This window comes from Cydia fagiglandana, chromosome 8, assembly GCF_963556715.1.
Source record: "Cydia fagiglandana chromosome 8, ilCydFagi1.1, whole genome shotgun sequence".
NCBI classification, from domain to species: Eukaryota; Metazoa; Arthropoda; class Insecta; order Lepidoptera; family Tortricidae; genus Cydia; species Cydia fagiglandana.
In genome coordinates this window covers 6,384,013-6,411,203 of record NC_085939.1, presented here as the reverse complement: position 1 = coordinate 6,411,203, position 27,191 = coordinate 6,384,013, and the positions used below count along the sequence as shown (strand labels likewise).

At 39.0% G+C, this 27,191-nt stretch overlaps 1 protein-coding gene across 1 annotated transcript in view; it reads left to right on the top strand.

The window, feature by feature from the left end:
- The window catches only part of LOC134666535 (intraflagellar transport protein 88 homolog), a 42,099-nt gene extending 15,336 nt beyond the window's left edge, over positions 1-26,763 (top strand). Inside the window, exons 16-20 of the mRNA XM_063523725.1 lie at positions 394-502; positions 1,175-1,282; positions 1,784-1,849; positions 3,143-3,239; positions 26,566-26,763. Of these exons, the coding sequence (XP_063379795.1) occupies positions 394-502; positions 1,175-1,282; positions 1,784-1,849; positions 3,143-3,239; positions 26,566-26,686 (501 nt within the window). The 3' untranslated portion in view covers positions 26,687-26,763. The remainder of the gene's footprint in view (positions 1-393; positions 503-1,174; positions 1,283-1,783; positions 1,850-3,142; positions 3,240-26,565) is intronic.
- Positions 26,764-27,191: the final 428 nt, after the last annotated feature.

The window sequence follows — 27,191 nt, the reverse complement described above, 5'->3', positions numbered from 1 at the left end:
CTTGCACTCGCTGGCACAGTGGTTATTATTTTGAATTACATAGGTATGTTCAAATTTTTTGAATCTTCGAACAAATCTCATTTTGTAGATAAACCATCATAGTTTTTGAACATCGCTCCTATCAACACCGAAATACACTAATATTAAAGCGGAATAACGAGACGGCGTTTAATTTGTTTACAAATATTTATTAGCTCTCTAGAGTAAAAAGAGTACGAAGACACTTTTTCCCCTAAGTACTTACTTAGGTATAAACTTTTTTATACATGCTCAAAAACTAATTGGAAAATATACGAATACGTAATTATGTGTGTATATACGAGACGCCTATATGAATAAATTGAATAAACATACGGCAACAGATATGACTGTAATGTGACTATTTACCTACAGCCGCAATGGGGCCTTCTCATGGGCGGTTGTCTGCGCGCCAGCGGCCGCTACCAGGAGGCGCTGTCGCTCTTCAAGAAAATGAACGCGCGCTTTCCCGACAACGTGCAATGTATGTAGAAACACTTTCAACCTATGGTATGTCTTATGATGGGGTCCACAGTCACCGTCACTAATCATTGTATAGGATTTGCGATACTTAATTTGCCGACCGCTCAAATGCCGCAATGTACTGAATACGTGCGATTGCGATGCGAAACATCATTGTAGCACTAATATGGAAGAGCATTAGAGAAACACAAAGCGTTTCGTTGTATTAGCGCAAGCGATTGTCACCTTTGCTAGACACCCCGTTAACCTATTTCTATTAAAGATAACAATAAAATAGTTATTTACGATACAAGTGCGGAAATAAGGAAATTCTAAACGAGTGGCGATAAATCAAAACACGATCGAAGGGAGTGTTTGAAATCGACACGAGTTGCGAATTACTTATTCGCACGTGTATCTCGCAACGATTTACAGTACATATGGCCCTCTTTCTCGTGTCGATTTAAAACATCTCCCTTCGGTCGTGTTTTAATTTATCGCCAATCGTTTCGAATTTCCTCTTTTTCGCACTTTATCGCAAATAACTATTTTATTGTTATCTTTAATAGAAATAGGTTAACAGCAGCAGTTGTTTCAAAGAGTTGGTGTATCTAGATTGACTACGGACACAGTAGAGCCGAGGGCCAAGAGGGCAGGAATGGCCTTGTTTCAGCTAACACGATGATGCTTTCAGGTTTGAAGCTGATAGTGAAGCTGTGCGGCGACCAGGGGCTCGCGGAGACGAGCGCCTGGTCGCGGGAGCTGCAGCGCGCGCAGGCCAGGCTCAAGCAAAGCGAACGAGGTACGCCATTATAGGGTAATTCGCCACTAACTGGCCGGTTTTGAATCCTATTCGCCTATAAACAGAGTTCATTCTAGTCTAAGGCTGGCCAGTTATTGAAACCTTTTATACTTTGAGTTTTCAATAACTAGCCGCCTTATACTAAATTTAATTCTGTTTGTAGGTGAATAGAATTCAGTTTTAGTTTAGAGCGGCCAGTTACTGGCGAATTGACCTACCATAGAACACAAAAACTATTTTGTTTTCTGTTCATTATACTATACCAGAAAGTTATTGATTGTAATAGAGAAATAGTCTTAGAAAAAACATGCTCCGTAGTTTGACAGCTGAAACAGCGTTGTACTGTGCCATGTGCCTAACCAGTGGATACTGAATTGTCAAATGTCAAATTTGACTAATAGAGTTACCCAACATAATAATGGCCCATAATGTATGTGGCCGTCAAGCGCCATCTATATCACATGTCTTTAAATTCGATAACAAAAACAATATTTATTACAGCCTCTGTACCTTCTGCTGGCAGCGGATCATCAGGTGCTAGCCAGTCTCCTATAGATCAATTTCGAGGTAAGACTAGGCGTGCCAAAGTGGTTTAACCCTTTACCAAGCTGACATTTCCAAAATGACAATCGAATGTCAGTCTTACTCATCGAAAATAGAACACATGTTCTAGTGGCATAAAACAAAATGAAATGCCGTTCGATTTTAAATCTTACCAGTAAAAGATAGAATATTAAATGCAATAGCATTTCATTTTGAGTTGTGCCACTATTCATGATAAGCGTCGATATATCCCTTAGCCTGGTAAAGGGTTAAGCGCCAATTCTATCTTACAATGAGCAATGTTCTTCCTTTTTTCTAAAGGTCTTAGAGAATAGATTGAAGAACTGTAAGTGATCAGGGTATTTAAGGTTGTATTTAAGCTATATACGGTATTGGTAACCCCTTGTGACCATGCCATGTTTGTTAAACTATCGGCATAGTTTTATAAAAGTTATCTATAAAAATGCCCGGTGAAAAACATTTGTATCACCGAACCGAAATGTCGCCTCATCTTATTTGTTGAAGCTGGTTTGGGTTTTGTCTCAGATAAATGTAAAACCTTGGCAAACCTTGACGTAATGTTTGTTGATCTTTCATGATAGCGGCCCACTTTCTCGGAGGTGTGGCTCTTTTGTTTTTCATTTGCCTAGTACTTGCATACCTACCTACGTATAGTTTTCATGACTGTCGTACCTATTATTAAAATGGAGATATTTGCTGTATCTACAGATTCTATAACATGGTTAAAATCCCAAACCAAGATTTATTTAATGTTATAAATGCGAAAGTAACTCTGTTACTTATTCACTATTAATTATACGGCGCTCCCGGTGTATGAGCGTGACAGCGCTATGTGCGTACCTATATAGCGATGTCCACACACCGGAGCGATGTGTGAATTCGCATCTATAGCCCCCTCCACACTCGTGCGCGAATCGCGGCGCGAAGCCGCGAACGCGAGTGTGGACAAGTCGATTTTGCAGATCTGCGAAATCGACGCCACACTCGCGTCCGCGGTTTTGCGACGCGATTCGCGCACGAGTGTGGAAGGGGCTTATTGTGAAGATCGGCTTAAACTGCTGAACCGATTCAAATTAAGTTCAGTATGGAGATATATTCAGTTGAGTCCCGGGGAGGCATATATGATAGTTTTTATGCAGTCGATGTCGCGGGTAGAAGCTAGTATGATTAAATGTACGACTAACACATACAGAACGCCATTCCATTTCTACCACAAAATCCTACGTGTTAAAATGAGGCTTGTGTTTGTATTACAAGTTTTCATAATACAGAAGCTAGAGTCTTTGTCTGCTGCAGGCCGCGTGGAGAGCGCAGGCGCGGCGCCGGCCACGCCCGCGGCGCCCGCGTCGCGCGCCGGTGATTCCCGCCGCAGCGCCCTCTCTCGAGGACACACGTGAGTTATATTACCTCTACTCATTTCGCACTGAACTTGAAGTCGCACACAGAACGGAAAGTAGGTTCATGGCGTCCTGTCGGCGTATTATGGATAGCTTTATCCATCTTTATCCACGTCATAAAATAACTGTCACTTTTTAACCCTTTATAAGGCATAAGGGTGTCAGGAATTATGCAAAATTGAACCCTATCACTTTGAAATAAAGTTCAAAATGTGGTGGAAATATATTCCCTCTGCTTTATAAAGGCTTAACACCGTGGGATAGAAAGTGACGGACACCGTTTTATCACACTGTCACGTAGACAAGAACGACCTTCATATCCGTACAGAATACTTAACTGTGTCGAATTAATAATATAAAATTTCCTATTTTACACATTGCCGGTGTACTAGCAGGTACTTAGACTCTAGGAATTGATACATTACACTGGGTACCTAAATCATGCAATGGACCCAGACGCCCCAGCTAGGCCAGGCAATGTATAGACATTGCCTATGTATTGTATACAATATCAGAATAATACAGATAGCCGGTGACATAATATAATATATATTGAATTAAATGCGTTTTTGTCTAAAGTCTATAAATAGGTTCCTAATATCAGATAATGACCCCATTTCCGCATACCTCTCAATTTTATCTGTTCTATATGTTCATTTGAAAGACGCAATAATATAAAAAGATTGCATCTACATAATGTATTACTGACGTAATAGTACAACAAGTTACACCCGGAGCTCCACACTAACAAATATGTCGCGGTAGCTAAAATCATTCTATTGTATACCTTACACCTACGTAATAAGGTTGACAATATTAAGTTTAGAGTTACTACGGCATGGCGCCGATGATGTCACGGGACCACAGATCATATAATACTAGTACAGATACCCAATCCCATACTAAAAACGCGCACCGTCCTAAGTTTCTTATACTTGTAGCTAATTTTTTAGTTCACAGCCACGAACTAGATGGCGCGCGGAGCCACACGGAGCTAAAAAAACTCTTACGATTAACATGCGTTGAAATTGCGTTGAAATAACCTTCTTGCGACATCTGTTGTAGCTTTGAAGCATTAAACCTACGCGTCACATTTACTTTTAAGGTTTATTATCACTAGATGGCGTTTCTGATATCGGCGACATAATTCAAATTTATTTACATATTAAGTCAATTTACGATAATGAAATCAATTTGACTTTTTTGTTACTTTTTTTGTATTATTAAATTGAAGTTTAATCAGGTACTTTAGTAAGGCGTCAAAGTATCGTTACAAAACACAGAGGGGCTACCGCGAAAACCGAAATTCGCAAATTGCGGGGATCTTTCTCTTTTACTCCAAAGAAGGCGTAATTAGAGTGACAGAGAAAAATGCCTGCAATTTGCGAACTTCGATTTTCGCGGTTATACATAGGTCATGTTCTCATCGCTTAGGTACCTTGCTTCGACGCAAGGCCCCAACGTTGTCTGTTCTCTTTGACGGCACAGCAACTAGTATCAATTCCCTATCCTCGCTCTTTTAAAAATGCTGTTTGTCAAAAAATGACAACCATACTGTTGACAAGATGGACTTCAAATCAAGGTGTTACCGTTTTAGGTGGTGTCAAGTTGTGTATGTGTGCGTAAAAATGTATATAATAATAATTTAGCCAATATACGTCCCACTGCTGGGCACAGGCCTCCTCTCACTCGCAAGAAGGCTTGGGCTATAGTCCCCACGCTGGCCCAATGCGGATTGGGGACTTCACATACACCTTTGAATTTCTTCGCGGATGTATGCAGGTTTCCTCACGATGTTTTCCTTCACCGAAAAGCAAGTTGTAAATATCAAATGATATTTCGTACATAAGTTCCGAAAAACTCATTGGTACGAGCCAGGATTTGAACCCGCGACCTCCGGATTGAAAGTCGGACGTCATATCCACTCGGCCACCACCGCTTCACGTATATGTGTGCTCTTTTAAGGATGTGAAATGTCGATTTTAATCATGTTATATATTGATAAACGCTACACAGCGGAACGAAATAGCGATTAATTGAAGCTTCAATAAGTATCTTCGTAAAACATAAACAGCAAGATGGATTCACATTGTTAATCGTCATAGAAGGTAGCATCCTATAGAAGTAGTATACGCGTGCCTCCGTGAGGGACTAAACCATAGATATAATATATACTTAAAGATTACGTCTAAGCGAGCTGTCACTTTTACCACTTTTGTTTAGTATACGATTAACAATGTAACTCCACCTTGCTGTAGCCATGTCGATAAAGTCATATCGATAAACTATCGACATATCTTGCAATTTTAATTTTACTTCAAAGGTTTAATTTTAACGCTTTTATTCTTTATTGTGGTTATCAGATCACAATTTTATCGTCACGCCCCAGCAGGGAAGGGAAAGTTCAGATATTTAGTTAAATACATAAATACCTACTAAAATATGTGTCCCACAATAATTGAATTGCTTTATTATATTATATATTATCCATTAGCATTTCAATTATGTTTATGTTTAACGAAGATATTGAAGCTTCAATTAATAGCTATTTCGTTCCGCTGTGTAGCGTTTATCGATATATAACATGATTAAAATCGACTTTTCACATCCCTAAAAGAGCACACATACATGTTTTTACGCACACCTACACAGCCTGGATGCACCAAAAAAGGCAACACTTTGATTAGAAGTTCATCTTGTCAACAGTATGGTTGTCCTTTTTTGACAAATGGCATTTTTATAAGAGCGAGGAGAGAGAAGTGATACTAGTTGCTGCGCCGTCAATAAGCGCTATGATTTATTTTAATAATAATATTCTTGGCGCTATGCGATCATAGATTAGGAATCCTCTAGACCGAGTTTAGAGCAATTATTTCATGCAACCGATGATGCCAAAAATGCGGGGGTGCGCGGGACGAGGTGAGCGAAGTCCCGTGCCGTGATTGTTCCGTTCCTACACGGACGTCACACAAAGACACTTTCGACTCGAACATGGAGTAAAACTACCGTATGCATGGCAGAGGGGGTAGCGCGACTATGCTCAGTCTGTAGGATGTTTTGTCTGTGTATGCGATGCATTGCTTGCCGTGCACGTGGCCTTGAGAGGCCCAAGGTTGCGCCGATACGAAAGATTTGATACTTACGTTACGTTCATTAAACGTTCGAAACTAAGCGAATGTAGCTTTAGCATGATAAACGCTTAATAATCTTAATTTCAAGTTAAATATTAAATAAATGAATGTGAAGTTTTTCTATGAAAAGGGACCTTATTGTCGATGGCGCTTACGCCGCACAGCGTCGCGTGGCGTTGTATTTTTATCAGAACATCGTTAATAATGGCGTAAGCGCCTTCGACAATGCCCCAAATAACTATCATAGTACATTCTTAGACTGATTGACTAAGTCCCACGATAAGCATAAGGAGGCTTGTGTTAATGGGTAGATTGGGTAGGTACTTTCTCAGAAAACGTACGATATATATATATATATATAAATACTCGGAGCCGAGAGCCCGACATATATATATATATATATATATCTCGGCTCCGAGTATTTTTTATGCCATTTAGGGTTGTGAGACCCTTGGTCTAATGCTCTACAGCTTTTTAAAGAGCTATCAAAAAGACTGATCTATTTCACTGGTGACCGAAGAGCTGGCAGCTTTCTCGCACAACGTTTTAGCATCGCAATATAGTGGGGAAATACTGCCAGCGTCCTCGGCACCAAGCCAAAGGAGCCAAATTTCTTAGATTTTTATTTTATTCAGTATTCGTTTTTAGTTTCAATTTAGTTTTATTTTATAGACAAGTTTAAGTTACTTTATTTTTTTAAGTACCTACCTAAAACAGAAAATAAACAATGAATACATAGAAAACACCCATGACTCAGGAACAAATACCTGTGCTCATCAGTCATCAAGTGTTCGGCAAAGTCGGTGCCACACCACGGGATTCCTACTAGAAATCTTAATATGAAGATGACTCAAACGCCGCGATCTTGGTCGAAAAAGTAATTTGAGTATGAGAAGATTGAGTGTTATTTATTTATAAATGGACTTTTATACACTGAATAAACACATAAATTGTATCATTATTATTTAAAAACATTGATACTTACACTTTTACAGTGCAGGTATTATTTCAATTTCCCGTATAAATTATATATCATACTTCTTATTTTTGCACCCGTGTTAAATATAGTGTATATTGTTTTAAATATAACCAAGTAATAACATATTAAATTACATAAATTACTATAAGACATAAATAGGAATATAAAACTAAAACTAACTACAATTAAAATAACTAAAACTAAAAATTAAAAATACCTATCAAAATTTGGTGCCCTCGGGAGGGTGCCCAACACGCAGGCAGCGTTCCCGCGCTGGATTGCGATGGCAATTCGCTGCGCGAGAAAGCTGGCCGCGCCGGGGTCACCCGTTGCCTCCCTTAACCTTTTCCCAAGCTCCTTAAGGAGCATATGTGCGCCTCTGCCCCACGAACCAAGTGTCTCGACGCCAAATGCGACGAATTCGTATTGGGCGCCGAGACAGCTGTACTTGGCTACCTTTAGACGCTCCCGAGTGTCCGCCGCCGCGCCAGCACGCCTGCTGGTCGATGGGACGTAGGACGCCGCTAGCGTGTCAGCGCAAGTGGCGTCCCATACCAACGCACGACCCATCTTCCAGGGAATCAGTGACATCCCGTCAGGGCGCTTACCGTCGTTCCGCACTATTTGGGGCTCCAGAGCGGCGGGAACGCCGGCACTGACAAGCGCCCTTCTCAGGATGTCATTGAGGGTGGAATGGCGAGACAGGCGACCGGCACCTGAAGAGCAGGCGAGCCCGTGGTGGCCGAGGCTATCCACTTCAGATCCACATGAGGCGCAGTTGTGGTCGGCACAGACAGCAACACCTAGCCGGAGACCAGCGGCTATGCGAAGCGTCTCTGGGTCTATAAAGGTGCCGGTGTTAGGCGAGGGATACGCGTGTAGCCACTGACCTGATTCTGGCCTAGATGATGCCAGAAGCCTCGCAATATAGTGTTGTCTAAAGTAATAAATAACCATTCACCTGACTAGCTGGCTTGTCGAATCGAAGGTCACAGTTGGAATTGCTATTGTTTGCGTCTAATCTAAACTAGGACGAAAGAGACGGCAAACAGTGGCCCTTTATTAGTTAATTCTATCCTTTTCTAGTTTAATGATAAGTAATTGGTTGATAACCCATTTCTAGTAGAAAATATGTTTATTTATATTCCTCAGACCATTAAGTTCGCATGTTGTGATTTAAAGTTTATTTGCTTAGTGTTTGTATCTATTGTAAAACCTTCACCCCTGGTCCTTATTACATTTATTAATTTTATAATACTGTAATTTTATTTCAATAACTTATTAAAATTAGAAACATTGTAGAAGTAAGTCATACAACACGAATCCCGGAATTCCCACGGCACGCGGCATATCCATATTAGCATATTGATTGAGGTCATTAACCCCGTGTGGCACCAACTCTGCCGATCACCTTATCACACAAATAAATGCCCTTAGGGATCATCCATTAATTACGTCACATGATTTTTTTTTACCCCTCCCCCCTCCTCGTCACATTTGGTCACATTTTGCAAATCCCTCCCCACCTGGTGTGACGTCACATTACAGGCAATTTTGTTTTCAACGAAATCGGCAATACTAACTCGGCATTTGTTTTTAATAAAAAAATATTTTTGGTAAAAGAAATATTAGTAATTTTATAACACAAAACCAATTAGGACTGAAAATTACCTACTTCCAAAACCTCATTATTTAAAAGTACAGCGAATAAAAAAATATAAATTAATTTTCGGTTACTGATGAATAGTGAAGAAGTTAAAATGACGTCACAATCTTTGTGACTCCCCCCTCCCCCATGTCACATTTTCTTGACCCCCTCCCACCCCCTAAACGTGTGACGTAATTAATGGATGACCCCTTACCGGGATTTGAACCCAGGAGCATCGGCTTCACAGGCAGGGTCATTCTACCCACTAGGCCAGACCGATCGCCAAATAAGGTAATAACATGACTCATATTAGAAGTCATTAGGAGATTCATAGTTGTATTGTATTGTATAACAAATTATAAATAAATAAATCGTAGATAAATATTAGGGCCTAGAGGGTAGATCAAGCCGCAGGACGTAGTGCGTGCCATCATGGCATGCCCCATACCGTAATTAGTGAACGTCCTCTAACAGTACCTCCTCAGGGCTCTCCAGTGTCCTCTCTCTCTGATCTACTGTCTTTAGCACAGTAGGAGCGCTGCGACAGCACAGAATAAATAATAGTAGGTAGTACTACTACCGTACAGAAAGGACACTTCCTACAAAACCCAAGTTTGACAGCGATTCAGGAACAAATCATGCTATCCCTTTCTACTGAATGTCACTATTTCTTTACGATTTTTTTATTTTGGTTATTAAGGGTTGTCAAAATTCAAGTCTTAAGCTGTGGTTGTGCACGCAATAGGACGTCAAGTGGCGACGCACTGGCAAAAGTATTTCGCTTGCGTGATAGACTACTAGGTAGACTAGGTACCCATCCGTCTCATATAAACTAAGTTATAAAGAGCTCGGTACCTACCCATCGTTTGATTTGTGCAGTAGACACGCGAGAGGCAATTAGCGTGACTCACGCCTGAGTCGCGCCATAGTACATTGTGCTAGCCTCGCGCCTCGCCGTTCTCGCCGGGCATTCGCCGGGCGACTGGACGAGCTTGATTCGGAACGAGTGTTGCTTTGCGTGTTTTAAACTACCTATATGATTGAAAAATAAAACACAGTAAACCTTTTTTTTTCTTCAGAATTTCATTGTCATTTGGATTTTTTAATTACCTACTTATACTGCAAAACGTACCTAATTCAAGACCAAAAAAAGTAAGAAAATGTTGCCACTTTTTACTAGCGCGTCTTATATTTATCCAAAAATAAGTAAATAATAGTACATTATTGTCGAGGCTCGGAAGTAGCAACTTGCAGGCTGAGGATTCGTTTTAAATGGACGACCTTGGGAGTCCGTTTAATTGAATCCGAAGCCAGCAAGTAGCCTTCCAGCCGAGTCATATATAGTGCTTTTCTCAAAAATGGTGCAAGAAATATAAATATCATAGAAATATTTTACAAAAGCAACGTTCTTAAGTATTTGTTTTCACAGAAAAAAGCCCATGCCGCCTTTTTATTTAAAGAGTGTAGTGTCGGAGTGAGACACACCTGGTCGGGCCTTCAATATTGAGAGGAAAGGGGCGGCCGCTTCTCTCCATAGTTACGTAGATCCCATTTTCCTAATTATGGAAAACATTTGTAGGTACATAATTTTATGTACATAGGTAAGAATAATATTAACCTTAGCTATGCCACTACGTCTGACTTTTTTCGAATTTTTGATTGTTGTAAAAATTAGGAGCGTAAAACAGATTTCATACAAATATAAAATTTTAAATGCTCCTAACTTTTATAATAACTAAAAATTCGTAAAAAAATAATAATCGTAGGGTCCAGGGATGTTGCGGATGCAGATTTTTGACATCCGCGGATGCAGATGCGGATATTTAAAGACTCACATCCGCGGATGCGGATGCGGATGTCAAGATTTGGTAGTTAAAAAAGGACAAATATAATTATATTATACTTACGCCCCATGTTGCACAATGTAGGTACTATACTTTTAAAAAAGCAAAACATGTTAATGTCAGGTTCTATGTGATTCTATTTCTTAAAAATAAACAAAAAATATATTCCTATAAGTAAATTGATAAAACATTGAGTTACTTAAATAAAAAAAAAAACAAAAAGTTAAGAGAGGACATTATGTTTATTTTTGATAGCCAAAGATAACCGTGGAGTAGACAACCTGTGATTTATAAGCTCGCTCGGTGAATACTCGTACATTGGACAGGGTGCTGTTGCGGCTGCCGCGCTGTGCCGCGACGCTTTGCAAAGTCTGCGTCAGCCGCCACAGTCACAGCCTCCTGAGCGTAGTAGCGGGGAGGTGGGACAGTGGCCTAGTCAGGAACTGGGCCTCGCTTCACAGACGCACAGCTGTCTCCATGCTCAAGACAGCGAGCGAATGATCACCCCACACGATGGGGCGCGACATGCAACAGTCTCAAAAGCAGAAATGCAGACCTCTCACATCCTTCCACAAGGGCGTCGAATGATTTACCTACCTATTCCTCACTTCACTTAAGTTTAGGCACTAAATATAGTTGTTTAAGTATTTTCATATTACCTACTAACAAACTATGGACACATATTCGTCTGAAATAAATGCGTTTTTCTTTGTATAAAATCTCGGATATAAAATGGCCTTCGAGTATTAATCCTCTGTGCAATTGAATTATGTGGCCAGGCTACAGATGCGATTTTTTCACAGTGTAACAGCTAGAATTTTAAAATGAATTATACAATATTTCTGAAAAGTGCAGCACTAGTTGTTGCTCCACCGCAATACTATGTCACAGATCATATAATACTAGTACTATGTTTACCTTTTCATGCAGCATGCAGCAAGCATAATCAACTCTAGGATCTAGGACCTTAGGTGCGACGATCACATACACAGATTATTCTGACCTTAATTACCAATAATTCGCCTCATAAATAAATGTAATGAGATCCGTCAAAACGATATACATTGCAATTGTTGCAGTTGGTTAACAGTCGCATCACGGGTCGATAGCGAAATTAAATGTTAAAATCATCAATTATATTATAATCATCTTTATTTGTGTTAATTGTGTTGCAAAATTTTTATTTTAGATTTCGAATCAAATGATGACTTCTTAGATTTACAAAAATCGTGAATCTTAACTTGAAATAATTTTCTCATCAAAAAATCAAGATGAGTTGCATCGTGATAATCATCAGGAATTTCGGTATTATTAATCAAATTTGTAATCAAGTTCCTCTCATGAATGAAGTCGATTCTATTATTAAACAAAGTAAGCAGTCGATCGACTAATTGTAACAAGAAATCAGTAGGTGATTTTAACGTCGGTGTAAGCATATTGCTGTATGTTTTGTTAATCAATAATAATTCCCTTTTATCTAATAAATCAACTTCATTCTTGAGCAATACTTGTTTACAGATTGAGCAATCAAATTTTTCAACGCACACCTTGCCCAACCAACCTGCAAAATATACAACCGAACATGTTTCCAAAGTTATTTCATTCGTGGATCCTGGTATGTTTACAGAGGCTACTATTTCTGAAACAGAAATGGTAGCTCCTGAATTGGAAGGACCAGCAATAGCTTCTTCGCTTTCAATATGGTGTGTTGAAATTGAAGACGCTATTTCTGACCCTTCAAGTCGTTGTGTATTCGGTTGGTTGGTGGTTGACACAAATGTGTCATTATCTGATTCGCAATTTGTATTTTCTAATTTAATTAAATTGTTCAGTAAATTTAATCGGAACATAGCTCTTAAACTTTTTGATGTTGGATTTCGATTACACCCACCTCTAATTCTGTAAATTCCGAACAAATTTTCGATCACGTCTTGATTTAATCTATTGGTCATTAAAAAATTTACGTCGGTGCCCTCAGAAAATTCTTCGGCGGAGAACTGAAGAACGGCATTAATTGTTTGCTGCATACCCTCGAAGCAAGGGGGGGTTGTCAATTTAATTGAATTATTTTTTCCAATCATCTTTTTTTTCAAATCGGCGAATATTTTTTTCCCTTCAATTAAGATTTCGTATACACGTGATTTTTTATTGTTAGTTAAAGCGCATTTGTATGGATTTTTATCGAATTTATTTTTTGAATTTAATGAATCAAATAAATCATTGACATGCATTACAAAATCAGCTGTGGTTTTTGCCGTGTCGCTTTTCAGTTCTCCGCTATCTATTGCCGTGATTATCGCTGCACCGACCGAGTGACTCAGAACTTGAGTCGCAAGTTTAACTTTCATCTTTTGAAAGTTATTCGGTTTAAGATGCACCGGGGTTAATTTTCTTAATGATTTACTTTTATTATTTTTATCAATATTGTACACCTCAATTATATCTTTAAATGAAATTTCATTTCCATTTAAATCAAAATTATTGTCAATCAAATTATTTCTTATATTTTTAATCAAATGAGGCACATCATTAATTGCAAAAATCTTGTGATCATCAATAAAAAAGAAAGGATCGTCTTTAGTTGCCCCCAAAGTTTTAATTGCCTTTACGTTTGTGGTGGCTTGGTCACACACCACGACTTTTGGCAACAGCCCACATTGAAACAATTTATTAATTACAGATCTAATCAAATTAATCAAAATATCAGCAGCAACGGGTTTGTTCGAGAGAAAATATGCCAGAGGGATTTTCCATTTAGTGTAAATTCCTCTGGCAACAAACACCAGTGCATGCTGGGCAACTTTGGGGGAACGGTCACCATCACCAAAATCTTCAAAACCTTCAATCATATCAAATTTCATTGTATAATCTAAATCAACCTTAATGCTCATTTCATCGAAACATACAGCGCATGCTTTGTCTTTAATTGATGAATCAGCAAACTTATTCCTAATATTTTCAAATATATCATCGTTTAGTCCGGGTAAACAATCGGTGGCTTGTAACCAGTTCTGAATGGTGGTCGGAGCAGCTAGTACTACACCTTGCTTTCTCAAATGATTATATGCGGCTGGGGATTTGTAAAAAAGTGACATACAAAATTTTTTTTCGGCCTCGGTCCACTGTTGCTTATTGCTTTTTCTTAACTGCATCTGCGTCAACACCTTCGATGCATCACTTTTAAACTTAGTAGTACTTAAATTTATGAATTTCTTATTCAGGATTTTTTTCTGCAATCTTCTATACTTCATTCTTTCCTTCTTCAACATTTTTTTGGTATCTTCAATAACAGTTTTTAATATTTTACAATTCGGTGTGTCGCTATCGGCTGGTCGCTTGCGTTTTTTCGGTGTCGTAAATAGTTCTGTGTCATATAAATCGACTTCCTCCTCATTTTCTTCACGTTTTTTAACACCAGGGTAAACTTTTTTTGGTGTTAATACTTTAAATTCTGTCGGTTCTTGGCCTAGAAAAAGAAAATAGGTAGGTACATAATATTGTAACGAACCGCGATAGTTATTCATGAAATATAACTGTGGAAATGGATCAAATCAATGGGATTCAGTTTTTATTTAAACATTTTTAATGTCTGACTTTGGCCATAATTCAATTTAAATGGAAATATATGAGTGCCTATCTTAAAGTGATACTTTTTAGAATGAGGAATACTTATATGAGCTAAAAAATACATAAGTTTTCATTTATTGTGCAAAAATCAGTTTATTTGCATGAAAAGGTAAAACAATTAATTTAAAAATGAACTCCTCGTCCCTAAACTATAGAAAACCGATATATAACTTGACCTAGTTGCTAAGAGCATGAAGAAATTTAGCACAGATTGGACCTGGGGACCCGACCGTTTCCCCTCTCTCCTCCTTTTTGGTACACGGTACGATCTCGTTGCTACTAGGCCAAACAGCACATTATTTGGTAACAAAGGTATGCAAGGCATCTAACACAACCAATAAAACCTCCATGAACTTAATGGGAGACATATTTTATTAAGTTTTGACAGTATCCAGTACTTACTTATTAACGTCAATTAAGGCACCAGTGTTGGGTTCCCTACAATTATATGCCCAGTGCCCACTTCGATTAACAATGAAACTATTTTTCCATGAATTTACTAGTAAACCCCTATCCGTTAGTATGCGATTCATTAATGGACGCACCATGGCCCAAATCGGGACAAGGTTCTTTTCAATGATGTACCTACTAAATAGTAAGCCGAGGGCCTACCGTGTACACCGAAGTTCCCAAATTTCGGGTATCTTTTTTCACATCACCAAAGACACTGAATAATCATAGGTATGGTAACATTCCATTTCTAACCGCAGCTGCACTACCAGTAGGTACTGAACGCGTCGCTGTCATTGTCAATTTCCATAGTAAAATGAACAGTAGTGCAGCTGTCGTTGGAAATAGACTGTCACCTGTAATCACAATAATCACATACCCTCTGATGTTGATGCAACTGGTGAGTCTGGGAAGTTCTCTGTCGATTGATCTGCTTTGTAATGGACAGGTACGGCTAACTTATTCAATCTTTTACGTATACCATCTTCCTTTTGAATGAACCGCTTTTCGAAATGATCAATGCAGATATATTTGCGTCGAAGAGCATTTCGAGACAAGTGGGCAATGGTCATGTTACCTGAAATTTATGAAATGTATATTTTTTTTAACAAATTCATAAAAAAAAATTAGTCAAAAATTATTTGTTTTTCATCAATTAATGCAGTTATTATTTTTAAGTAATTAAATACTTAGCATTTTTTTTTAATTTTCAAGTGGAATAATAAACTTTACAGTACATTATATATAGTTATCCATGCCGTAATCGGCAACGGCGACCCTAGTTAATTACGAGCGTGAGCTCTGATATGGCTGGCAAAGCCGAACTTACTTTTAAAAACTCAATCGCAGGTGGGGCAGTAAGCCGCCATATCTACTGTAAAACGTTGTACGATACACGTGCGAGTAAGTAATTCGCAAACTCGTTGATTTAATGTATCACCACACGTTGCAAGTTATCTACTTTTCGCACTTGTATTGTAATTATTTTACGGATTCGTGGCGTTTCATAATTTGCCTAGGAATATCACTCCTTGGGGTTTGCATGATATGGCTTAGTGTTCGCTATTAGGCAGATCACGAAATGGCGGCCTTTCATGATCTGCCTAGGAATATCTCGATATGCCCGATTTTACGATCTGCCGTCGGCATATACACGGTAACTAAAAATAACTGCATTCGATTTATACGGAGTCACAGTATAATAAAGAGTACTAACGTACAGTATGGACACTCCCTGCCTCCCGTTGAAAGTGCCGCCCACCCGCTCTCGGTTACCTGAGGTAACTTACCTCACAGTTACGGCTCGGCCACGACATCGAGCGACTTGCGACGGCGCGGCGGGAGCGATAACCATAGGTTGGAGCGAAAGGTCCGATCGCTGTGTCACGCTCCAACCTATGGTTATCGCTCCCGCCGTCGCAAGTCGCTCGATGTCGTGGCCGAGCCGTTACCGGCTGGCAAGAACGCGACGAGCGACGACGCGGTGCGCAGAGCGGAGGCCACGTAAAATATTCAAATATTAAACAAATATTTACAAAACCTATCAGATCACACTGAAAACAACACAATATGAATAAAAAATCATGTTTTCAACTTACGTAATATTTTGGTGGCCTAAATTTCCTTACAAAAATTTTGTTAGGTACTTCGTTTATTTATACTGATTCCAAATAGGTAACTATTGTATATATCGAGCTTAGATACCCACCTTACAGCATAATACGATTCTTATTTTTTCATAATTCGCGCAATGAGTTTTGAGTCATTGAGGTCATCGAACTTGACAACAAAATGGCGAGAACCCTAGCACGTCTATCTCACTCACACAAGCATGGTACGCGTTCACCTACACGAGCTTAGGCTGTGTGCGTAGGAACGCGTTTGTTTCATACATTTGATCGCCAGTGTCCGAGGTGTGACGGAGTATACCACTTTCTTAGGAGGTCACTTTCGGTTAGGTCACTTTCTGAAATCGTCACTTTCTTAGGAAGTCACATTCTGAGTTAGTCACTTTCTGAGGTCGTCATATTCTGAGCACGTCACTTTCTGAGAACACCACTTTCTGAGGACGTCACTTTTTGAGTACCTACGTCACTTTTTTTCGTAGTAAGATTTAAGCACGAACAATAAATAATCATGTTAGCTGTAGTACGGCATAAGGCCACTTTTATGTATGACATACAGGGTGACATATCGATGTTGCTACCCGGATTTTTGACATTTGTGGCAGCTGGTGCAGTTTGTGTCCAAACTAGAGATGCCCCGAATAGAGAATTTGGCCGAATACCGAATATTCGGCTCCACTCTCGGCCGAATACCGAATATTCGGCGACCGAATATTCGGCATGACGAGCGAACATTTTGAGTCACAATTATTATGAAAACTGTTCTCGCCAACAAAGCACAACGTTTGCTTAGATATATTTTTATATGTAACAGAATTAATGAATGTAGTTAAGAATCAAAACAAATTAGACCCATGATAAAAATAACATATTTTGTAATCAACAAATGCTCAAAAACGTGCCTTTATATTTAGTTACTTTCCAAAAGTAGGTACCTACATTTTTAATATTAAATATACTTAGTTTTTGGTTATATTTTTTCTTTTTAGGTAGGTGCAACAGATATTCCGTACTCGGCCGAATACTGAATATTCGGCAAAGTGGCCGAATACCGAATAGTTGCCGAATATTCGTGACATCTCTAAGTCCAAACGGTACCTTAAGAGTGCTTAAGACATTTTCCCGTTATCGTCTAATAGATCCGTATTTCCCTTCAATTAACCACTGAAAATAAACATCCTGATCCAAGGTATATATCATACATAAAAACGACCGTATGCCGTACAGCTGATTGCTGGTAATTCCATTGTTCGTGCAGGTATACATACGTACATACATACATTAATACAGAGCGGGTTCTCCTGATACAGGTAGGTATACATATACTTACAAGGAGGACTCAAGTGTAATTGTATTCAAATTGTACTGTTTAACACAGCAAACATTTTTTAATTTTCATTTTACATACGCTTAAATCTTAGTAGGAAGAAATTGACGTACTCAGAAATTGACGTCCTCAGAAATTGACGTCCTCAGAAAGAGGCGTTATCAGCATGTGGCGTCCTAAAAAAGTGACGTTCTCAGAACGTGACCTAACTCGAAAGTGACCTCCTAAGAAAGTGACATTAATCCGCCTAAACCAAAAAATGTACCCTCTCATGGTAAATGGACCAACCAAAATGTATGAAACAGCCAAATTTTTTTCGCGATTTCGGGGTTGGTCCCACAGTGAAAGTTGCTCAGTATAATCCCAAAACCTCACTGGCAACAGGAATGCAGTTATTTTTTAGCCACCCTGTATATTTTAAGGCCGAGCCACACCGGCTTGCGTGTGCGTGACGTGCGCGTGTGCGTGCGCTAAAATGTTGGAGCCGCACACGCACACGTCACGCAAGCGGTGTGTCATCTCTCATAAGGATCTGTATACTACAACGCCGCACGCGCACGTGCACGTCACGCACACGCAGCCGGTGTGCACAGGCCATTATTCTTACATCATATTTAATATTGATTTAGAATAACTGTTATTTTTTTGGTAATGGTAATATTGAACAACCTATGTTATTTATTTGAACTTTATCACACAATTAAGATATTTAAAATAATTTTTAAGAAAAAAAAAACCGACTTCCGTGGGGGCCGATGAAAGATTATTGTAGATGGTACACTATGTAGAAAAGGAGGTAAAACCACCCACTTTTCTACTAGCATTTCGCTTCTGTATAATGGCTCCTCTACAGGATGGGCCAACGCCGCCCACTCCAAGGGACGCAGCCATGCGGTAGAATGAGATAGCAATATCACTTGCTCCCTCTAACGCATAAATGCGTCCCTTGGAGGGGCCGGCGTTGGCCCATCGTGAAGAGGAGCCATGAGGGTCGTAGTTCTAGCCTAACCTAACCCACTCCTCAGACAGCAGTTCGGTTCTGTGCGGATCGCAGTTCGAACCTAATCAAACCCACTTTTCAAGTAGCATTTCGTTTCTGTAAGGCTCGCAGTTCTAACCTAACCTAATCCTTGTTCGGTTCTGTGAGGATCGCAGTTCAAACCTAACCTAACCCACTTAATGGCGCATGCCGTACGGTGTACGGGGGTTTAAGCGGGAGGGGCTAGTAAGATTGGCATCATCGTACTTTATACCTACATTAATTTTATGGTAGGTAATCATAGTTGTTTATTTAGTTAAGGTATCATAGTGGTTTTCTGGGTCAAGGTCCGGGTCCGAGACCGGGTCCGAGTCCGGGTCCGAGTCCGGGTCCGAGTCCGGGTCCGAGTCCGGGTCCGAGTCCGGGTCCGTGTCCGGGTCCGAGTCCGATTCCGAGTCCGGGTCCGGGTCCGAACCATGATGTGCGACAGTTTTTAATGTAAATGCTTGATTTTATGATGAAAATACAAAAAAATCTATACGTATGCCTTTAATATTTGAGGAGTTCCCTCGATTCCTTATGGATCCCATCATCAGAACTCGAGCTTGACAAAAATGTGGCTTAAAAACTTAACTTGCTTAACGAACATAACGAAAAGGAAAAATCGCCAAACGTGAACTATGCGTCGTTTAAGAGTTCTGTTCTGATCATCATCAGCAGTTCCACTTCATCAAATGCAACAGTTTTTAATGAAAATGCTTGATTTTCTGATGTAAATACAAAAATCTCTATACGCATGCCTTTAAGATTTGAGGAGTTCCCTCGATTCCTTATGGATCCCATCATCAGAACTCGAGCTTGACAAAAATGTGGCTTAAAAACTTAACTTGCTTAACGAACATAACGAAAAGGAAAAATCGCCAAACGTGAACTATGCGTCGTTTAAGAGTTCTGTTCTGATCATCATCAGTAGTTCCACTTCATCAAATGCAACAGTTTTTAATGAAAATGCTTGATTTTCTGATGTAAATACAAAAATCTCTATACGCATGCCTTTAAGATTTGAGGAGTTCCCTTGATTCCTCATGGATCCCATCATCAGAACTCGAGCTTGACAAAAATGTGGCTTAAAAACTTAACTTGCTTAACAAACATAACGACGAGGACAAGTCGCCAACCGTGAACTATGCGTCGTTGAAGAGTTCTGTTCTGATCATCATCAGCAGTTCCACTTCATCAAATGCAACAGTTTTTAATGAAAATGCTTGATTTTCTGACGTAAATACAAAAATCTCTATACCCATGCCTTTAAGATTTGAGGAGTTCCCTTGATTCCTCATGGATCCCATCATCAGAACTCGAGCTTGACAAAAATGTGGCTTAAAAACGTAACTTGCTTAACAAACATAACGAAGAGGACAAATCGCCAACCGTGAACTATGCGTCGTTAAAGAGTTCCGTTCTGATCATCATCAGCAGTTCCACTTCATCAAATATGTCACTTTTTTGGGTGTATATGCTTGATTTGTTGATAAAAACCCAAAAATCACTATATGTATGCCTTTAAGATTTGAAGAGTTCCCTCGATTCCTCATGGATCCCATCATCAGAACTGGGTTTTGACAAAAACGGGACCAATCTGTATGCATATACATTCAATCGAAAAAAGAATTTTCAAAATCGATCTAGTAATGACGGAGATATGGAGTAACAAACATAAAAAAAAAAAAAAAATTTAAGAAAAAATAAACCGACTTCCATGGGGGCCGATGAAAGATTACTGTAGATGGTACACTATGTAGAAAAGGAGGTAAAACCACCCACTTTTCTACTAGCATTTCGCTTCTGTATAATGGCTCCTCTACAGGATGGGCCAACGCCGGCCACTCCAAGGGACGCAGCCATGCGGTAGAATGAGATAGCAATATCACTTGCTCCCTCTAACGCATAAATGCGTCCCTTGGAGTGGCCGGCGTTGGCCCGTCGTGAAGAGGAGCCATGAGGGTCGTAGTTCTAGCCTAACCTAACCCACTCCTCAGATAGCAGTTCGGTTCTGTGCGGATCGCAGTTCGAACCTAATCATACCCACTTTTCAAGTAGCATTTCGTTTCTGTAAGGCTCGCAGTTCTAACCTTACCTAATCCTTGTTCGGTTCTGTGAGGATCGCAGTTCAAACCTAACCTAACCCACTTAATGGCGCATGCCGTGCGGTGTACGGGGGTTTAAGCGGGAGGGGCTAGTAAGATTGGCATCATCGTACTTTATACCTACATTAATTTTATGGTAGGTAATCATAGTTGTTTATTTAGTTAAGGTATCATAGTGGTTTTCTGGATCAAGGTCCGGATCCGAGTCCGGGTCCGAGTCCGGGTCCGAGTCCGGGTCCGGGTCCGAGTCCGGGTCTGAGTCCGGGTCCGTGTCCGGGTCCGAGACCGGGTCCGAGTCCGGGTCCGAGTCCGGTTCCGAGTCCGAGTCCGAATCCGGGTCCGAGTCCAGGTCCGGGTCCAAACCGGATCCGGGTCCGAACCGGATCCGGGTATGAGTCCGAGTCCGGGTCCCAGTCCAAGTCAAAATCGAAATTCGTAATCACCAAACGTGTACCATGCGTCATTGAAGAGTTCTGTTCTGGTCATCATCAGCAGTTCCACTTCATCAAATGCGACAGTTTTTAATGTAAATGCTTGATTTTATGATGAAAATACAAAAAAATCTATACGTATGCCTTTAATATTTGAGGAGTTCCCTCGATTTCTTATGGATCCCATCATCAGAACTCGAGCTTGACAAAAATGTGGCTTAAAAACTTAACTTGCTTAACGAACATAACGAAAAGGAAAAATCGCCAAACGTGGACTATGCGTCGTTTAAGAGTTCTGTTCTGATCATCATCAGCAGTTCCACTTCATCAAATGCAACAGTTTTTAATGAAAATGCTTGATTTTCTAATGTAAATACAAAAATCATTATACGCATGCCTTTAAGATTTGAGGAGTTCCCTTGATTCCTCATGGATCCCATCATCAGAACTCGAGCTTGACAAAAATGTGGCTTAAAAACTTAACTTGCTTAACAAACATAACGACGAGGACAAATCGCCAACCGTGGACTATGCGTCGTTGAAGAGTTCTGTTCTGATCATCATCAGCAGTTCCACTTCATCAAATGCAACAGTTTTTAATGAAAATGCTTGATTTTCTGATGTAAATACAAAAATCTCTATACGCATGCCTTTAAGATTTGAGGAGTTCCCTTGATTCCTCATGGATCCCATCATCAGAACTCGAGCTTGACAAAAATGTGGCTTAAAAACGTAACTTGCTTAACAAACATAACGAAGAGGACAAATCGCCAACCGTGAACTATGCGTCGTTAAAGAGTTCCGTTCTGATCATCATCAGCAGTTCCACTTCATCAAATGTCACTTTTTTGGGTGTATATGCTTGATTTGTTGATAAAAACCCAAAAATCACTATATGAATGCCTTTTGAGGAGTTCCCTCGATTCCTCATGGATCCCACCATCAGAACTGGGTTTTGACAAAAACGGGACCAATCTGTATGCGTATACATTCAATCAAAAAAAGAATTTTCAAAATCGATCTAGTAATGACGGAGATATGGAGTAACAAACATAAAAAAAAATAAAAAAAATAAAAAAAACATACAACCGAATTGATAACCTCCTTCTTTGAGATTTGGAAGTCGGTTAAAAAATAAAAAAAAACATACAACCGAATTGATAACCTCCTTCTTTGAAATTTGGAAGTCGGTTAAAAATACATATATTTGATAGAAACTTTTATCATCAACTCCAGGTACAGTTTATTTCCACAGACAATTAATATTCATCGAGACAATTCTAACAACTCCAAACACAATTAGGTTGCATTTTTATAACACAGAGTTCCATTAGCCAACTCCTGTCTCCATCATCAGATCAGCTCGATAGTATCATAATATTATTTACATTGTCATCCATCTTACATATGTATGCAAATTTTCAGCATCATTGGTAACCGGGAAGTGGGCCTAACTTGCAAGATTTGATTACAGACGTCTCTTTACACTACACAGACAGCAATGGGACAGTTGAAACTAAATAAAAGCTTGTATTAAAGATTTTACTACTTATGCTAGGCAAACCTTGTGTCTGTGTCAAATAGCAACAGAGATAGGAGTTATTAAATTACAAGATTTTTTTTAAATATTATATGGTATATGTCAATATTAATATAAACCAATAAAAATATTATATGCCTATATTATATTAGTTATTTGCACATAGCATAACTGCTGGTACCCAAGCGGTAAGTAAGAGTGTGCAATTTTCAAACCGAAGATTGCAGGTTCAAACAAACTAGTATTATATGATCTGTGCCGGCTTGTACCACCTTGTACCAATGAGTTTTTTGGAATCTATGTAAGTGGCTCTTCGTTGAAGGACTCATATCATAATCGTATATTTATTCATAAAACATAATATATTACATGTCAAATAAAGTACATAAACAATTTTTTATTACAAAATCAACTACATTATGAGAATCAGACTAATCCCAATAAAGCCTAGTTTCCCCTCTGGATTGGCAAATCAGTAGGAAGTCACTTTCATCAAAACTAGTAAGTACCTATGCCAATAGATGGAATTAGTTGCCAAATGTACATAATATCCACATAAAGCCGCTACATCTAATTTTATTTTTAAAATATGTAATATTTAAATTTAACAGTAAAGGTTTGAAGCTTGTAAAACTATGTATGTATTTGGAAAACATGATTTCCTAAACATCTATTCATGTGTTGAATTGTGTTTCATACTTAAAGTCAAACTGCTCATAATTCAACTACTTGCTTGATATTTTCCAAGACAAAAGAAAAATTTCAAAATGTAATGGACTAGAACACCTTTTAATTGGCATCTACACAACAATACACAATACTAACATTATTTGTCTCTGTATCTCTGTAGTATTTATTACCTGTTACACAATAAATTATAATACATATTTCCATTTTTCCATACTTGTGGTCCATAAAATAACTGAAGTATTATATACCTATCTACTTAGGTACTGTACCTAGACCTGTATATATTAATATCATTCAGCCAACCAGTCTGGCCTAGTGGGTAGTGACCCTGCCTATGAAGCTGATGGTACTAGGTTCAAATCCCGGTAAGGGCATTTACTTGTGATAAAGCATATATTTGTTCCTGAGTTATGGTTGTTTTCTATTGTTTATTTATTTATTTATTAGACATCTATGTATCTAAATATTTATATATTTTATACATCAATGTCTGAATACCCTCAACACAAGCTTTTTAGAGCTTAGCGTGTAGGGCTTAGTAAATTTGTGTAAAAATGTCCTATAATATTTATCTATACCTACATTATGTTATGATGTAAGTAATTCTGGATGGGTCAAAATGTTAGTGACAAAATATTACTGCATTAAACTTTATTCCCTAGTTTATTTTTTCATGAACTTTTACAGCTAGTGTTCTATCTGGGGCAAATTACACTCCACCTCCACTGTGGCATCATATTTTACTACCTATGTGAATATAATCAGATCGGGCATATTCTGTCAAAATAACTGATATTGGGTTAGATAACAGTTGAAACGGTTCTCAATATATTTTTATTAAAACAATATCAGTTTAGGTAGGTATATTCTATATCAATGACTAATATGTACTGACGTACTGTACGTTGTCAATACAGCGTAAAGGATGACTCACGTTAGACCGGGCCGTGTCCGAGCCGGAGCTTCGTTTACTATGGAAAGCATCACGCGATCACCGATCAGCCGTCATAAAAAATTACATGTCGGACGCCCAGGTCCGGGCACGGCCCGCTTTAGCGTGAGTCGTCCCTAAACTGTAAACACTTTTAAAAGTAATTAGAATTGGTTGTAGGAAAGATAAATTTAAGAAAATAGTAAAAACTTACCACAATTGTCAATCCAAGTTTGCAATCGAGCACTGTCGCCAGTTGGGAAGTGGAACATCGGCTTCTGACCGATCATGGCCTTACATTGGTAATAGGAACACGTGGGTGGCATTGTTCTCCAGCAGCCGGTGTATACAAATCGTCGCGAATTTTCGAGAGTCCAAATCCAAGCCAGGTCGTCGTGATTGCAGTAATTGTCGGAGTCCTATTAATTGCCAGTCGCGTTTATGGAACGTCCGTAAAAAGTCCGTTTGAAAGCCAAGTCGTCGTTTGAGATTAAGGGAAACTAGTAAATAAAAAATTAAGGTGCGCGTTCGACTCGGAAACCAGCAAGTTGAGCAAGTGAAAACTTGGATTGTGTTTACAAACAAAGTATTCACGCGTTTTGATAATGCAGTAGTGAAAGACATCGCGCTTTGCGTTTTTAATTAGTATTTTAACATCAGGTAGGCCTGATGAAAGTAGGCTTTAAAACACCCATTTAGATTATTTGTATTCACCGGTCACTTTTTTACATTTTGTGGTCATTTTCGTAATTTATAACTTATATGTAATTGTTTCAAATCAAACATCACATCATGTCTTAAAACGAGAAACAAAACGCAGGATAGATGGATGGAACGGAACGCACACACTCGTCCCGTTTTGATGATGTAGAACATACCGGAATCGTGGTGGCTCCATCTAGTGACGATATTCAATATTATTTGGCTAGCCTCATAACTGTCGCGTGCTGTTGCTCATGTCGTAGACGATCGTAATATAGTTGTAGAAAGTTGTATTTTATAACTTTCTAAAATAATGCATTGGTTTCGTGTTTTTATTGATGCTTGTATTTAATTTATAATGTTTTTAATTAATGACACCACAGACGAAACTTAAAGATCACTTAATCTGTAGGATAAATATTTCGTAATGGTCGATCGTGACATATAGCGCCATCTATGATATCGATTTGAAAATAATTATAAGCCCTTCGAGATGGGAGGGCATGACGGGACCAACCGTCTGATTATTGAATTTGCTAATTAATAAAACATTTCACCTTCATGCATACGCATACAATTGGTATGGTAAATAAATACGCAGTAAGAACACGCAATCGAGTGTGCTGCTCCGGATAACTTTACGCTACGTGTCCCGCGACCTCTTTGTGAACTGAACCTTATTACGATGAAACGGAACGTACGGTATTTACGAGTAACACAAATTAGGTAACTTAGACTTAGGCCCTTATTCATAAACGGTTACTAAAGTTGACAAGCCGATAATAATCGTTTATCCCTTTCCATCATACCAATACGTCGGAAAGGGACAAACGATTATTATCGGTTTGTCAACTTTAGTAAACGTTTATGAATAAGGGGGTTAAAATTTATCTTTAGGTATACGATTGCAATCGATTGGTCGCAGACGGAAGTTATATGAAATTTTAGGCGGTTATCACACTGCTTCGCACTTCGAAGCGACGTCCGGTGCTGCTATTTTTAACTTTGTACCTACTGTAGAATGTTGATTTTTGTTTATAACACACTGACTCCGCGAAGGTGCGAATCGCACGACGATTCGTGCTTTCGGATGACGATGCCGGTGCGCGCCGCAGGGTAGTAAGAGAGAGATAAGCGCCTTAAGCCTGTTTTTACGCTTATTTATTTATCGTATGGCATTACAGTTACTGGATTCAAGTTAAATTATTAATCTAGAGATTGAGGTTTGCACTCTTCCGATACTCGATTTTTACGCTGATTGCTTATTATAGGGGACACTCCGGGGATTCTATCCAAGAAGTGCCGTCACTGAACCGGAGCGTGCACCGGCCAGAAGACAGGAAGAAAAACATTGAAGAGTATGATGACGACCTACCACTTCCGCCGGAGTAGATCGACTTCAGCGATGTAGACCGAATTATATAAATTGTTATAACTGAACAAAAAAAATGCAATAATGAAATCATTTTTTTTTTAAATTTTGTCGTTTTCTTTTGTCTTTTAAAACATTTGAGTCCCATTTGAAGTATGTTGGTGTCACGAACACACCAACATCGTTAATACAATCTAGCAATTATAAACCTTACTTGAAAGCAAGAAGCTTCTTTGCAGCAGCTTTTGCAGTGAGCAAAATCCGTCAGTTAACTGATGTGAAAACAGCTCGATTAGTATATTTTAGTTACTTCCATAGCATTATGGCATATGGTATTTTACTGTGGGGCGGTGCTTCAGAGATAAATACCATTTTTGTTCTGCAGAAGCGGGCTATTCGAGCAATATATAAATTGAACCATAGAGACTCACTTAGAGATAAATTCAAGGAAATTGACATAATGACAGTGCACTGTCAATATATTTATGAGAATATTCTGTATGTACATAAAAATATTGTTAATTT